This window comes from Pomacea canaliculata, linkage group LG1 (assembly GCF_003073045.1).
Source record: "Pomacea canaliculata isolate SZHN2017 linkage group LG1, ASM307304v1, whole genome shotgun sequence".
NCBI lineage: Eukaryota > Metazoa > Mollusca > Gastropoda > Architaenioglossa > Ampullariidae > Pomacea > Pomacea canaliculata.
Window position 1 is genome coordinate 23478658 of NC_037590.1, and position 16829 is coordinate 23495486.

At 34.3% G+C, this 16829-nt stretch overlaps 2 protein-coding genes across 9 annotated transcripts in view; one reads left to right on the plus strand and one right to left on the minus strand.

The window, feature by feature from the left end:
• The window catches only part of LOC112556153 (U3 small nucleolar RNA-associated protein 6 homolog), an 83863-nt gene extending 75330 nt beyond the window's left edge, over positions 1-8533 (minus strand). Inside the window, exons 1-15 of one of the 3 annotated variants that reach the window (XM_025224893.1) lie at positions 8475-8533; positions 7570-7693; positions 6508-6592; positions 6023-6064; positions 5720-5791; positions 5378-5398; positions 4547-4594; positions 4357-4420; positions 3999-4114; positions 3637-3669; positions 3362-3397; positions 3109-3178; positions 2641-2725; positions 2340-2419; positions 1713-1790 (exon numbers count right to left, since the gene is read on the minus strand). In XM_025224893.1, the coding sequence (XP_025080678.1) occupies positions 1713-1790; positions 2340-2419; positions 2641-2725; positions 3109-3178; positions 3362-3397; positions 3637-3669; positions 3999-4114; positions 4357-4420; positions 4547-4594; positions 5378-5398; positions 5720-5791; positions 6023-6064; positions 6508-6592; positions 7570-7661 (922 nt within the window). In that variant the 5' untranslated portion in view covers positions 7662-7693; positions 8475-8533. The other 2 variants (XM_025224903.1, XM_025224882.1) reach the window with 2 other exon arrangements.
• Positions 7808-16648, plus strand: LOC112556125 (metallophosphoesterase 1 homolog). 6 transcript variants are annotated; one of them, XM_025224833.1, is made up of 9 exons: positions 7808-7872; positions 9485-9659; positions 10097-10207; positions 10532-10694; positions 11800-11937; positions 12247-12441; positions 12759-12809; positions 13414-13615; positions 14509-16648. In XM_025224833.1, the coding sequence occupies exons 1-9, from the start codon at positions 7848-7850 to the stop codon at positions 14664-14666; spliced, it is 1218 nt and encodes a 405-aa protein (XP_025080618.1). In that variant the 5' UTR covers positions 7808-7847; the 3' UTR covers positions 14667-16648. The 6 variants fall into 6 exon arrangements, with proteins under 6 accessions (XP_025080618.1, XP_025080636.1, XP_025080610.1 ...); XM_025224851.1 differs by lacking the exon at positions 7808-7872 and adding an exon at positions 7944-8337; XM_025224825.1 differs by lacking the exon at positions 7808-7872 and adding an exon at positions 8508-8603.
• The last annotated feature ends 181 nt before the right edge of the window (positions 16649-16829 follow it).

Below are 16829 nucleotides of genomic sequence, written 5' to 3' on the forward strand. Positions count from 1 at the left end.
ACAAAATGATCGTGTTCTCTAATGAATAAAACAACAAATTCTGCAAATTAGATTACATGAAACGGACATTTTAAAAACTGAAAACCAACACGTGACAAGTAATGGAGATTGCAAAACATGTACTCGAAAGGGGATGCATTAGATGAAGACAAGGCAGCACTAAAAAGCTTAAAGCTTTTAATTTTGAAGTGCAAATTAAGATTTGGGTTTTGTTCTCTTTTAAATATCAAAATGATTGTCCTGATGACCTCAGGGTCGACTTTGGTGTTCCAGTCACGGAAAACAACGAGGATGTCCTTTTAAAAGCATTTCTAGCTGTCCGTGAAACTCTTCCACTTTGCTGTCTTCATGCGTGGAAGTTGGAGCCAACGTACACTGGGACAGTTGTGACACTGTGAAGCCTGGCGGTGATGAATAGAGATCAACCTGTCGAAAGCGGGTGTGCGGCCAGTAACGGTGAACACAGCTCGTGATTTAAAAAAAAAATTAAATTATAAGGGTCTAGGAAAAGGCTCGCATATTCGTGCAATAAAACCACAAATCATAAAAAGAAATTTTAAAAAATCTATGCTACAAGTTCAGGCTATAATTTCAAATAAGATCTGGTGATTTTCAGAATAAAGGACTAAGAGATCTTTGTACGACGTCACCATTCGCGACTGCACGGCCCGAAGGAGGTAAAGAGCGCTTACTGCTAATCCACTCTAACCAGCACTAGGAGAAATGAAATTAGGAAGCTTCGTCCCGATATTGTCACCAACATTAAAACAGCGTGGGCTTTAACTTGTAAATGTTTACAGCTAGCAGGTAAAAAGTCGTTGGACTCTTGTAACAATATACAACAAACTGCCCCCTCGGCAAACTAAATTGTGGCCACACGAATGAACGTCCGGTACATCGCGAAGCGAACAATACTGCAAGGATTTATGACCCACACCTAATAGGTTTCCTAGCTAAGTGGTATCTACACTGTAGGAACTATTCTTCATATATTTCAGTGAAATATGCTAAACCGAAAAAGAGAGAAAGCTTAGGGGCCTGACAAAGCGTGCAAAAAAGTAGAACTGTAAACTTTCAACTCAGTCCCAGTCCCAGGAACAAAGTTTCTTGAAAAGGCATCTGTCAGAGCAAGCAATCCAGCATGACTCATCCGCTACTGACAACCCCCATGTCTGAACAGCTCGCGGCATCACCTGATAGGGTCCAAGATTATCTGCCCCTCCTGTGCAGGAAACGTAATCTCTACACAACCCAATCCTGTAATAAGATCTTTTGCATTTGTAACCACTTTAGGCAAATGGTTTTTTTCTGCTGTGTCAACGATCCTCTGTTTTTTTAAAATGTGTGTGCGTGAGCGCGCGCAACTTAAAGAAAGGAATATATTAGCAATTAATGCAATATCAGTAGCAAAATACTAAGACTAACCATGTGGAATACAGCAGCATGGAGGAAATGACCTACTAGTGACCCACAAACAATCAATATGGCTTCATCATTAGATTATAATGTATAACAATATTTGACAAATCAAGCAAAGACTAGTAGGATGAAAATAAAAAAACCAACGCTAGGCAGAGATCATGCATACCAGTCTGCTTTGTCTAATGTCGGAGATCAGCAAAGATTACTTCACTACCACCACAATCATCAGAAGAATCCTACATACAGCAAGTTTGTAAGAAGCTGAAAGAATACTGGAAACTGGGACTCACCTCCAGGCGCCTCCAACACACCTTGACGGTAGATGGTGAAGCAACGCTCCTCCTCCTCCACTGTCACTGCTGGCAAAACTGACCAAAGAGAAAACAATGCTACTTTATGTGGACAACTATACGGACAATGATTGCTGCAGCTTAAACCGAGACCTTGTCCTGTCACTAGTTATATAAACCTTAAGTACACAATTCACTTTGTCAATATTTGACCATGCTCTCAATTAAATGACTCCAAAAATATTATCAATGCAGGGATAACTTTACTTGCTGTGATGTGTGCTGAAAACCTTTGTTACACCATGACCTTGTGTTGCAGCCAGCAATACCTTTTATATTTATGCACCTTTTTTAATGATACCCGGTAGTTTATCTCATTTCTCTCTCTTTCTGCCATCAGCATGCCACTTTCAGGTGACTCCAAAATTTAACAAAAGCTTGTTTCTTACATTATCCAAGGGATGCAACCTGTTTCACACACTAATGTTAGTAATAGTTGCCTCTCCATGATACATTTATAACTATACCACTAGAACATTCCTCTCTCTCTCCCACACAAAATACTCGAAAGTCTCATAGTCTGTTGATGCTAAAAGAGAAAATCATGACTGTGGCCAAAATACCAACTTTCTCCAAATTTTGTGGGAAGGAGATGCCTGGCTAATGTATTCCACATGGCAGGTTCTGCATGGAACTTTTCCTTGAGCCTAGTAAAACATATGAACATCAAAATTCCTCAGATATAAAAAGATTTTATGAAAATAAAATATTTATAGCATCCATATGTTGAAAAGGTACAGTGTCAGTAAGCAAAAATACTTCTGGAGTTTGTACCCAAAAGATTAATGACTCCTAAAATATGCAAAAAAAAGCTGTTTCCACTTATAATTTTCCCTAATGCGCGCACAATAGAAATTTCTCCACTTACTCAGTTATTAAAAAGTCTAAATGTGACCTGGCAAACTCAAAATTCTTGCAGGCTTCCATCAGGTCTGTCAGTATCTGTATGTCACCTGAAAATTTAACATTGATGTGGCTCATCTGTATGGCAAGAATATTCAGAAACAGTTACAAAGCCACCATATTATAAATACTGTTTCATATCTGAACCAAACTGGCTCCTAATAATATTCCAAAAATGTGATTTTAAATTTGGCAAATGGGAATTAAATTTTTGTTTTTTTCTGGCATTGATAGGCGAGTTGGGAGCAAATAGAATTTGAATTACATATTACATATATGAAAATTTAGTACAACAAAATTCTCTAAAATGAAGACACCCCTTATACTCCTTGGACTGTAAGTTAGACTTTGCTTAGAATAAGTGGTTTTTTTTAAAAACAAACCAACATAAAAGCTGCATGCAAACACCAGCAAAAACAGAAGTTTTGCAAACCTGGAAATTCTCTGACAGCATTCCTGAGAATAATTTCAGCAATTTTACCATCGAGGGCTGGGTCATTAACCTGAAATACAATTCAACACTTCACGTACATATGAAATGAATTTAGTTCATTTAAACATTCAAAATTTAGTTCTGATCTAAATATAAATTTTCATTTTCACAAATATTTATTACTCTCACATATTTTTAAAAAAATATCTCAACCCCATTAATATTAAGAGTATAAAGTAAAAATATTACTCACTGTTGTCTGGTCTGTAATAACAGAGCCTTTTTTTAACTGTAAAATAAGATATAATGTTAACAACAGACTGATTCTAGACCACAGCTGAAAGAAAAAAATACAATTGCTTTTCAAATGAACAATGTTTAGACTGCAAGCATTATAGAAAAATATACTAATGAACCAAAGAATTAAATGAATATTATTCTTTCTTAAGGATTACCCTATTTTCTTGATGTAATGTAAGGTATAATAATACTAAATTTTTAGAGGTCTCAAATGCTTTTGATACTGACCATGTCAGTTGCAGTAAGCTCCATCTTGTAAAACTGAAAATAACAATATAAAGGCTTGTATTCTCACGTATATGGTGACTTTCAGTGGAGACTTTTAAATGGGCAGGTGAATATTCTGTAACACAGTAATATGCTATAGGTCCCCTGTATTAATAATCTAACTCTGTTCTGCAACAGCTATCTCACAATTTTACACTTTTTTCAGACTCTGCATCTGGATCTTGCAGTCTACAAGTTTATAAAGCAACCAAACATATACAAAATTAAATGGCAAACTGTCAAAATTTTTCCATTTCTCAAAGCTAAATAGTATCCATCAAAAATTACTATTTACAGAATTTATTTGAAGGTCACAAGCTTACCTCTGTCCATAGAAAGCGAGAAGAAGTATTAAAACTAATACCACGTTGCATCAGAGACCTCGCCATGTCCAAATTGGACTGAGATGCCTCCCACTGCGCCGCCTTCACCCAGATTTCTGAAGTCATATATTTAGACAACCCACTAATAACAAATGTTCCAAGAAAGGCATCATGGAATATAAGATGGAACCATCAGAAATGTAAAACATTTATTATTTTTAAAACAATTTCAAAAAATATAGTTACTAAAATGCATATTATAATTCTTTGTATGTTAAGATTTTTTAGTTTTGTATTATTTTAAGCTTAGATTAAAATAAATGTCAATATGAATAGCACTACACATTAAATTTCTTACCTGGGTTTTTGTTCATGATCCTCAGCATAGATGCAAATGTTCTGCTTACATGTCTATAGTCTTTCTGTGTTAAATAAGAAAAAAGTTGTCACTACTAAATTGTAAAAAGTACAATCAAAACTAGTAGCAAAATAATGTCATTGAACACAGAAGAAGAAAAAAAAAAATAATGCACGCATTAATAACTCACCCTTTGCTTGGAAAACTCAATATGCTGAAGCCATACATCCAGAGATTCCTGGACACATGCAACATTATGTCATAAAATATAAAACAGGCAAGTATTTTTCAGTAAACCTACAAAACATTCAAAGTAAAGAAGGCATGATAAAAGTGAAAAACTTTGCCTATAGCAGCTGTGTGCTATAAGTTTAAAATTTACAAAATGAATATGCTTATTGTAGAAAGTAGTAGTGACACTTTGTTTGTAAATCTTGCTCTGACCGACTGGCTTGTAAATGAATGAGATGGAGAGTGGTGTCTACATGTTTGTGTGCGTTTACTTGCATAGAACACATATGCATATTTCTTCACGAGTGTGTGCACCTTTGATTTGCAACTTGTCAAAAACCATCTACAAATATATATTTAAAAACTGAATAAGTACACATTGTAAAGTTCATAATTTCCTCCACATTCGCCTATGATCATCAAGCCCCTTTAAAAAATATTGACATGTACACTTTTCTGCATTTTAAAGGCATGCTCTGCAAAGTTTTCTTTAGTTTTCATTTCTCAGATTAACTGCTGAAGATGGAGGATGAACGGATAACAACAGCAACTGTGAGTAGCTCCCCTTTTATCTCCCTGATAAATCAGAGGTGTAATCATGGTGGACAACACGAGTTTTTGCTCTAAAATTGGGCTGATGAACTATTTGGCACCAGTTAAAGATCTATCTATGCATATGATTTTGGTGCTGACAATAAAAGTTCTTAAATCAGAAAAAAAAATCATGTGTCGAGGGCTAGATTTTATTTTCAATGCCTATATGTTAGTAAAGAAATCCTTATATACTCACAGGAAACCTTGTCTGACACAACTGCAAAAAAAAACAAAAAAAAAAACATTCCACTTATTAATATACAATAATTTTTTTTAATTGAAAAATAGTCTGTTAGCTAGTGTTACCATGTGCTAGATGCATGATGTAAGCCAAGAATAAACTGAAGTACTAAAGTATTATGTTTTCTACCTTTAGTCTTCTACAGCATACTTCTTACTTCATCTATGCTCTTTCCAACAATACTGTAGTACAGTTACTATTAATAAAACTAGAATTTCAGTGAGTTATAATGGACTCTGTGATAAATAAAAAGGAAAGAAAAAAATGACACATAACACAAAAAACAGCTGTTTTTACCTGAAATAATTTATGTATTCTTTGTATTATAGGTACTTCAATCCTCTCTTTTTTGAAGTTGTAGCCAACCAGCTGTGGACATAATAAGTCTATACTCTATAAAATGTTTATAAAATGAAGAGATTCCTAATAGACAATATGGCAATGAATTAGAAAGTGTATATTTAAATTAGCCTTAAAATGTATTATAAAAACTATACAAATACAATTTAAATTAAAATAACACTAAAAAGTGTTTTAGGTTAGGAATATATCCACAAAGAACTTCTCTGCAAACACTTTGAATAAACTTTCATTATCTACCTTTCTACGTTTCTTGATGAGTGCCAGCACACTTCTTTCATACTGTGGAAAAAAAATAGCAAAATTGAGCAAATGTGACTTTATAAACTTTGACATACTGTCAAGAATGATAACTTACGTGTCATAAGGCATTTACAATTTCATACAAAAATTAATTTCTGGATTCATCTATATAGACCATCACAAAATAAAAGCAACATTGACTACAATAGTAATTATCATGTTTAAGAACTCTATGCCTCTTTTGTAATTTGGTAGACATGACTAAACTATATTATGATTTGTTTTCAAACCAGTCTGTTACTTTTATATTTATTGCTTGGTTTGTAGCAGTAACTGTAGTACAGTCACCAACTATTATCATCAGTAAGTCACAAAAGCATATTAACCATATCTTACAATAACAAATTAGGTCACAGACATACAAGCACTGGATATTCAGAAACAAAAACTGATCAACACTTCATCAATTTGTGCCACCAAACCTGGATGTAGCGAATGTAATCCATTTGCTGTCTTGTTTTCTTTCTCAGTCTGTACTCCAGCCGTTGTCTTTTCTTCAAAATAGTTCTTGAGCAAAATAAACAAACATCTTATGCATTTTCACATGAGAACATAATAGGAAGCATAAACACCTTATGAAATTAAAATGTCCCCAGCAAAAATGTCCTCTGAGGCATAAGATGTAAGCAGCAGCTAATAAAATAAATTTAGACTAATGAATAGTTTATTCCTACAGTGTGTATCTTTAATAGCTCTCTGATATGTGCTCAGTATAAATCTTTCTAACAATTATAGTAAAAGATTTTTGTCAAAACATTTCTCAATACACATTACTAACTTTCTGCCTTAGCATACTTTGGAAACTGACTTGTGTTTTGTATTTAAACTATGGTCACCTGACATTATCAGGAATGGTTTCTTTAAATATTGCAGCTCTCAACTTGCAATGCTTTCTGAAGCGCATATTATAAAGAAGCCATGGACATTTTTCAACACCTTTAAAAAAGGTTTTCCTAGCATGAAAAATAACAGGTCTTAAACAGCAATCTCCAAAGTTCTCCAAGCTGCTCATGTTTTTTCTGACTTTCTGAAGTTAACCCTCACTGTATTACATCTGATCCATTTCCAAATATCTTACATATGCACTCTAGGCGTATATTTAAACTTGATCAACGAAAAACATTTACATTAAAAACGCCACAACTATTTGTCTGCAACAAATAAATAAATAGTCTGAACGCATATATTTGTTTTCCATTGAAGGACCCCCTCATTTAGAACATTTTAAAAATTCCTGAAACAAGAAAAATTTTTCAAACTGTCATTTGCGAAAATGATTCCCCCTTTTCGAATGTGTTCTGCACATCGGATGACGCCACAGAATATAATATCACACACAATCGTATTAATGTTATGAAATTAAACATTTAGTCAAAGCACTAACTTATTATTCTGGATTTGAAAGTGAGTTTACAACTAATGTCAACTTAAAATCATTCATTCAAAAGGAAAATGTAAACATTTAGTTTCCATGCAGAAGTTACCTTATTTCTTCTTTTGAGAACAGTCGAACTCTTTCAAGTCGCTCCATTTCTGGAAGCATGTCTTCAATGCTTTTGCTGACAAATTCGGCCATCCTTAAAGCTGTGGGTAACAACTGACTAGAAGCTGCAAAAAAAAGTTGTTTTGGTCCAACCTCAACACATGTGCAAAGCACGATTGTCTATCAGAGTTATCTTCCTTGCGAAAGACATTTTCACTTTTATTTACGAAAGAGTTAGCTTCTGACGTCTACCGGGAAAATCAAACTTCGCGTGCTGTAATGAGGCTACAGTTACGCGTAAAAGGTTGTGACACAAGTGCTTATTTGCATTTTTATGTTTTTCTTCCTATGTATATTAAACTGATATGTGCATTTACAAAATCATTTCGCGATGCGATGGTGTTTCGGTTTAGAACGTTGTAAGATATGATTCGGAAAATGCCAAAAAGTTAGAATGCTGGTATATATTTATTTAGAAAGAAGAGAAAAAAATGCAAGTAGTAACTAGTATGCATCCATGCAATGTACTGACTGACATAAAATTTGCACTAATCACAAATGTATTTTTCACTGCTTGACACATTTCATTGTATTAGCAGATATATCCTTGTCAACTGCCAGGCCCTCCATTCTACTAGAGATACTCTATAAATACTACCATCATTTAGTATCTTTGATCAAACCTTGCCACCACCGCCCCCAAACCCTACTGTGCACTTTCCTGTTAGCCAATCATGCGAGTAATCTTCGAACACCTAGAGAGTTTCAGGTAAAAACTTCTCGCACTATCTGTATATATTGCGTGGTGCGTTTCCGAGAAACTGCATTTTATCACTTGTGTTAGCTGATAAATTAATAATTAAATATTAGATAATCGAGACCTTAAATTGCGTATTTTCTACCCACAGTCTAGTAAAGAAGCAATAGTCCACACTGTATCTGTGCTGTCGCACCTGTATCACCGGAAGAAATAAAACAGTGCTCTCCCTTGCGTCGCATGGATGCCACCGATGGTCCTGCATGTTACTAGTGCATGTATGGTCATTAGACGTATAGATCGAAAACTTAGTCTTTAGTTTATTGGAAAGTAAAGGAAAAAAATAGTGATATGTCTTGAACTGTGTGCATTAAACATTGTAAACTTCGTGACTTATAAGTGACCATACATAATGCTTTCAAGATTTTGTTCCGATCTCTACCTTCGCAGTTTCGCTGTGGTTCATCAAAAAATTTGACAGTGTAATCTTCGTTAGTAGCTACAGCTTAAGAAACAAATGTTTCAGATCAACAAATTATGTAACTCTTTAATGAAACATTTAAATATTTGATGTGACTAAGCACAAATGGAGTTGATCGTAATTAACCTCTAGTACAAATAAATGCATACTTGATAAAAGTTTTTACAAGACTTTTACATATTAAATGTTAAGTATGACTCACTTAAGGAATTCAAAAAAGGTTGTTAGCAATGATTTGTATATTGCATGCTTGATAACGTTATCTGAACAGAAAAAGAAAAAATCACTAGGAGTAAATATCTATAACTGGTTACATTTTGAATTATTAATTTATTGTCATAAAATTGTTGCACATTCAAGTATAAAACTAATTTTTGATCAAAAGCAACACTACTTCGATTTTTGTTGTTTAGATAACTGAGGAGATAAAGCACATTGCTACTTGGATGGTGTATTATGGTTGACATAGTTAATTTGAGTTTAGAAACGATTTTAAAATTTCTCTGGGGGTAACTAGGTGTAGTCACTAAACCTTTTAAGTATTGCAATTTGTAACAAAATTAGTCAAATGAATGTATAGCTACAAAAATTTAGCCACTTTCTGCCATACCACTGATGTAGCCATTTTCTTCTCCATTCTTACATAGCATAAATACTTGTCTTTTTTTTTTTTTGCAGACAATGACTGTATGGCTATGATTTGGGTCAAAAAGCATATGTGGTTCCGATGGATCCGCAATTTTTCACCTCGATCACTTTTATTGCTTTACGTGTTACTAGTAATTGTTGTCAATGAATACCTAGTTTTCTGGGTGCAAAGCTGGAGGTGGCCATCACTTCCTGATCACAGCAGGTATGAAGACAGAAAATATATTTACAAAATCTAGTTTTACTGGTAAATGTCCTAATTCATCCTACTGTTAGATTATGTATTAATTTCTTATTTTAGGTACTTAAAACATTCATAGCTGCTGAGTAATTAGAATGAGTGTCATATTTCAGTTTCTGTGGATAAATGACAGCTAAAATTGAGTCACAAGCCTACCTAACTATTCATTCATTTCAACATCATTTTTATGTTTTGATTACTTAAGTTGGATTTTGCTTTTAAGTAGAATTTCTGCTAGAATGATGGCTGTAAAAACAGCTTTGGCCAGTTGCCAAGTTCCTTGCATAGTCTATTTTTTTAATAATCATAACCTTTAAAGCAAAAACAGTAAGAGATAAATCTGTAATTGAGAATAAGTAAAGTCTCATAATGTGTGCCAGATGCATTTGCTATTATGCAGGAAACCCAGAAGAAGAACTCGTTATTTTACTAGCATCTGATCCTCAGCTGATTGGCATTCAGGATGAGCATGGTTTTCCTCTTGGTTCCATAACTCGATGGGACTCAGACAGGTGATGGGTTAGAATGTGGTAGTCACATTAAATCAGCAATGTCCTCGATGATCTTTGTGAAATGTTCTAGAATCTTCTAAGTTACCTTTCCAGTAAAATTATAAAGTCTAAGAGTAAAAGGAGAGGAGTAGAAAGGTTTAATCCTGTTTGAATGTTTTTCTTGAGGGAAAGATGAAATTTTTTCTCATTATTTTGCAATTTTAATACAGGAATTGAACTCATAATTATTGCTTGTTTTGTATTTGTGAGTTTGCATACAAATAATTGAATTGTTAGATCAGATGTTCTCTATTTCTTAATGCATCGTCAGCAGGTTTGACTGCAGTTTTTGAGCAAGACATTTGCATTAGCATATAACTACCTGCAACCAGATGTGGTGGTATTTCTTGGAGATCTCATGGATGAAGGCAGCAAGGCTACTCAAGAGGAATATAAATCTTATGTTGAGCGATTTCACTCTGTTTTCTACCTTATGAAAGGTTCAAAGGTGTGGTAAATTTCATCAGTAGCACTTTATCACTAAGCAGATAAATCATAGGCATGAAATAGTTTATTACAACAACATATGTAGCTAATGTGTTGTTACTCAATGCACCTAAAGATTGCTGTTCACAAATATGCTTAAAATAAACTGGTGACTGAGAATTTGAACATGTTCATGCATTTTTAGAAGAAGTGGAGGACTGATTTTGGTTTCTAAAATGAAAACCAAATGGGTGATAAAGGTGAAGGTCATTTTCCAACCTTTTTTCACTCATTAGTGTGTTGCTCTAACAAGAGTGGCGTTGATGGAACAATATTTCTATTTGTGAAGGTTGGGCCACTGCACCGAAGATTGCGAGTTGAGCTTCCATACAAATGTCATAATAACCTTCAGATATTTTCTGATGCATAACTTCATCGACTTATTGAAGATTCCATATAATGGCAAAGGTGCATTCACTGCATCCGTTCAGTGTGCCTAATCATATCTAACCTTCCATTGTCTTCCTTTTATCATTACTGGTCAGTACAGAGAGTGCGACCTATCTTGGTCATGATGCTGTTTATTACAAGTTCACAAATTATACCCTCTTCTTCCCTTAGGTAAAAAGGTTAGGTTGTCTTATGACCTTTTTCTGGTCATTAGGGAGTGAGGTGTTGGAGACCTAGCTTTTCTCAGAGCCAGCTTTACATGAGGGCAGTGCCCATCTCCTCCCCCTTGACTTTGTTGATAAATCAGGTACCCATTTCTGCTAATCAGATGAGTGGGTAGTGGAAGTTTTCCAGTCAAGGCCTCAAACTAGTAACCTCCATACTGAGTGCACTGGCTGCAGAGCCTTCCCAACTATAATTCCTACAAATACACATACACACAAAACTCAGTTTCATTAGTTTTAATCATTTAATCATCAAAACTTAAGGGAGTGGTAATCATATGAAGGGTAAGATATCTAATTTAGGGGGATAAGTAAAGAAAAAAATTTTAGCAAACCATAAGTCATATACTTTCAACAACACCTCATGCCAAAAAATCTACCAGCACACAGCATGCACATCACAAGTTGGCACAAAGTAATCCCACAATTTTTTTTTATTTTTCTATTTTTCAGGTTATTTATGTCCCTGGAGACAATGACATAGGAGGAGAAGGTGGAGATGTGCGTACACCAGGTAAAATACGTCGCTTTGAAAGCCATTTTGAGAATACAACAGGAGTGGTCAAAGTACACTTCCTTGATTTTATAAAGGTATGAATGCTATTTTAATGACTTATTTAGTATTTGCTTTCAACATTATTAGCATTGTTCTCTTCGTATTTATTCATTTTGTTGCTTTTGAAGACAATTAAAATCAGCAGTGATATTTGCTTCACAAGTGCCTAAAAGTTATTCACAGGAAATCTAATTAAGAAACATACTTTTCCTTTTTCTTCTACTTTTAAAAGGTTAGACATTGGCTTTTAAAACTAAGTTAACAATTGTGCTAAATTCATCTTACAATGATATCGCAGTGCATCCATTCTTTTTAAGTTACCACAATGTCATCTTTGATTTCAGTTGAACTGGCAGGTGTATCACAGCTCTCCAGTTCAGATGAAGTCCATTATTAAGGGTATGGTACAACAAATGACTTCCCCAATACGCATTGTGCTGAACCATGAACCTGTCATCGTTCAGATGAAAAATATGGTTTACCCTGTGAGAGGAAACTGCCAGTCATGTTTATATATAGCCTTAGTTCTTTGGATAATAGTGAGTTTGTGTGTGCACGTCTTTATCCAACAAACAGGAAAATATCGTAAATATTAGCATTTTGAAATATTGCTTTTCATTTGGTCTTATTGATAATTTTATATTTAAGCTTTTTCAGCAGGTTTGATTTCCAACAATAAAGGAAATCATTTTGTTTATGTCTCATGGTTTCAACATAAATGTGCAAGTGTGATATTAGGACTAGCATTGTGGTGAACGTTTTTGTTTTAAATTGTGAAAAAAAAGTATTTATTAATTTTTCATTTTTTGCCTTTATTAAAAAAAGAAAGTGTTTTATAAATAATTGCTTCTGACAGGTTCTGAAAATGGCTCAGCCCAGTCTTCTTTTTGTTGGGCACTGGCATGCTGTAAGTATAGTTTTGATAGCACACCCTGGTGTGTTTACATTGTGTTGTGTTCAGAGATCTACCAAACAGTTGTTAAGTAAACAGATAAGATAAGACAACACAAAAGTGTTCTTTATTTTCATTTTTAAACAATTCTAATTTTAAATTGGGTAGGCTGCTTGATTTCTTCCTTAAAATCTGCTAATACTGAATTTTTTATGAAATATCTTTTGCATCATTAAGACTTCTTGGTTATCATTATAGTTGATGCTGAGGCTTGAATAGAAAAATAATACATTTTGATTTTAAATTTCTCTGATCCTTCAAGTTATCATGACTAGTTATTAAATAATAGACACACTGGAATCTACAAGCTGCAGCCTTATTATTTTTCTTATCCTCTTTCCAATGACGTTCCAAACACTGAAGCAATATAACCTTTTGTTAAGAGCTCAGCAGGAACATGGGTAGAATATTGCTTTACTTAAAGTAAAACTATCCTTCAAAGTGGGTTTGTTTTTTTTTTATTTACGCACCTCTGAAACTAAGATAATGGGAGTTGGGCATATCAAGCCTTCTAGTGTTTCATGTACTATATAATGATGTTTTCTGTGCTTTACTCTAGTCCCAGCTTTACACATGTGACACATGCTTATCAAGTAATGAGGATAGCAGCCATTGGCCAGTGCATGTTCAAGACCTGCAGCAGTTTAAAGGATTTGTGACAGTAGATTTCACTAACTTAATATCTGTGCACGAGGTTATGATACCCACATGTAGCTATCGTATGGGAACCAGTTCCATGGGCTATGGTGTGGCTTTTATAAGTAAGTACTGATATAACACTAATTAATATGATTCTTATTCATATTGATAGCATAGAAATAGCAGACAAAAATGCTAGACAAGGACAAGAATGATATATGAGTAGTTTTGACAGTTCCCATTAGAGATCCAAGCAAAAGATATGCTCAATTACTAGTTTAAATAAATACAGACCAATAATATTAAAACATTTTCTGCCGGATCTATACCATAAAACAGAATAAATATTGCATTATCTGGTTACAGTAGGATCACCCCTTAATGACCTTGGTATGTAGATTAATTAGCTTCACTTGTCTTGTTCAGTAAACTTAAAGTAACATTGCTTCAAAGATTAGTATGTACAACACTGACATAGTGATGTGGAAGCATCTGATATTTATTACAATTACCGTTTGTACAAGGTTTTTCAATCTTAGTGATATCGGTCTTGTTTACCACAACAGCTGTTATTTACATTGATGAAATTCAGAATCTTGCATCATAAAATGCCCATTCAGACAGGAAGAATTGTGTTATATCCTGTGATGAGAGGTTGTGCTATTAGTTATAAAGTTCTAGAAATAGGAGATAAATTATATTATTATGTAAACATTTTGTTAGTGATAGAGATACTTATATTGCTTGCTGTTTTAGTAGAAGCTAAAAAATTTTGAAGTATGTGATCTGCTTAGCACAATAATAAGTTATTGACCAAACACATTTCAGTTATTTCATGTACCTCATTTGGGGGGTGGGGGGGTGTGCTAAAGGTAAGAAAGTTTGTTGTAACCTCTCCTATGTGTACAGAGTTTTCCCACTTTTTGTCACAGTTTTGCTGTTTTTAACCCAAATCAAGAAAATTATACTGTTTAAAAAAGTAACCACAGTCCTTTTCATGCTTTTTTCTTTTCAGAAAAATCTGGGTCTATGAAATATGGTGTGCTGTGGCTGCCATCACGCTACTATCAGCTATATGCCTATCTTGCTGCTCTTGGAGCTTTGCCTTTCATTGCCTGTCTTTTAGAAGTAGTTATATTTTTACGCAGTTTTTCAAGGCAAAGGTGGACTTAAATTAGACTTAAATGACCCACACCGCAATGTGATGTTTTATTACTGCATTACTTCATTCCTTCAGATCTGATTATATTAGGAAATATGGCTGTGAGATTTTTTCCCTTCTATTCCGAGTACATAAAATTCTGTTTTACAATGTTCTAGAAGCGTAACACTCATGTGTTGTAGGTGTTACTCAATATTCAAAATACATTCATTGTGTATTTGTGATTTGAACAAAATCTTGTGCAAATCAGCTGTTGTGTCTAAATGTCAACTGATTTACTTTGTGCATCATCAGATATGAAAGAATGAGACTGAGGTCAGAAAACTTGGTTTATAGAGAAGGTTGTGGCAAATGGACACAGTTATATGCCACAAAAATGTGTGAAATATATGTCGTCATATTTCTTGTGTTTTGGTGTGAAACTAGGATCAGATTTTGATATGCTGCGTAAACCAGGTGCATGTGGTTTTATGCAAACTGGTACCAGCTTTTGTAATCTTCTTAGACATTAAAGGAGAGGTCAGTTGTCACTATCTTGTTAGTGAATGTATATCTGCTTTATAGGCGACATTTTATTGGACTTATACTGTTAACTCTTATTTATTCATTCATTCATCCAATGACTGTTACTGGTCACTGAGGGGAACATATGGATAGATGCAGCTGCAGACAAGCCTGTATTGAATGATGTTGATCAAGTTCTGCATGGGACAACTAGTCTACTCCTTCATGTTTGTAACCCAGTTCTTCCTCTGCTTATCCCCTTCCAAGGTACCTTAAAGGACAGTCTTTGACAGAGTGGCTGAACCAGATGAGCTTGTCACTATACTGTTGCAAGTAGTGGTTCCTGGTGTCCTCCAATTGTGGCAACCATGCTTTGTACATAGTCATTGGAATAATGTTCCTTGTACAAGATTCCAAGTACTTTCCCAGGCACTTGTTCTCAAATAACTGGATTCATCTGTCAGTTTTGACAAGCAGAGTTTGTTTCATAGCCTTAAAGCAGGACAGATACTACAAAGGACTTGTACTGACTGTACTTCATAGTAAACATGATGCTATGGCACCATAAGATCCTGCCATACCAGGAACGAATGTGCCATAAGCTTTATTTTTAGCATAGATTTTAAGAATAGTTCTGAATAAATATACAAATACTTATGTTGAAAATGCAAGATATTGAAAGGTGTGCTGTCTACATGATTTTGAGTAATTTTTTAAGTACTACAATAATTCTTTACCTTTCAGTGTTAGAGGCTAGCCTGAGTACATAATCATTTTCAAATGCTTGGTTTAGTCCATGAAAGGATACAAATTTTCAAAATCAAGGTAAAAAGTTATGTTCCATTCATGAGATACGAGCCTCCCAACATTGCAATTCTCACATGGGTTTTGGAAAAAGGTTAAGATTTCTGTGATGTTACAAATGTTAACTTGAAGATTGGCCAAAACCTCATGCATATTCTGAACTTTATTTGCTTTACCTTTGGTGATGTCAGAAGTATGAATTTATATTAATTCACAAAAAATATATATAAATTTGTTGTGCTCTTTCATAACTAACTAAAAATGGTTGTACATTCTGACAACTTGTTAATAACTTTGGCCTGGTTAGCCTCAAATAATCATTGATTTGTCCAGATTTCTAGGTGTCACCCCAGCACTTTTAAGTAAGAAGTGGCAATTCTGTGCTTTCCCTCATATGCTCCACGACTGTACACAACTTAAAACTTGTAGGACCTTATCTTTTATGTGGTCGTTTAAGATTGTATATGTTCACAATCCTATAATACCTGTTTTTATTTTAAGCACTAAGTGCATGGAATGTTTGCTTGGAGGGAGAATTATACTTTACAAAGGAATATCAATTTAACATATGAATTTAATGAAGATCTGCCAGTTTGGCTCTTTTACTACTTATTATCCAATTCAAAAGAGTTTGCTTAGCATAGCTGAGTACATATTGAAGCTAGCCAAAAGAACACTGATCATGTTTAGATGTGTGCATTGTATGTGCCATACCTGCATAATAATTGGGGTCTGTGTATGTGTGAGTGACAGAGTATGAGAGCAAATCATATTGTGTAAGTCACTGCAAGGACATATCCATAATAGTAAAAGACGAGGCTTTATGTAAACATGTGATGCATCATCACTTCCTATTCCAGTCATAG

Excerpts from the sequence above, each read along its gene's own strand:
- LOC112556125 (XM_025224825.1), top strand. The coding sequence starts at position 8,570 with ATGCCACCGATGGTCCTGCATGTTACTAGTGCAT. Across the intron at positions 8,604-9,484 it reads CCTGCATGTTACTAGTGCAT|ACAATGACTGTATGGCTATG; the intron begins GTATGGTCATTA and ends TTTTTTTTGCAG. Across the intron at positions 12,442-12,758 it reads CCTTAGTTCTTTGGATAATA|GTTCTGAAAATGGCTCAGCC; the intron begins GTGAGTTTGTGT and ends TGCTTCTGACAG.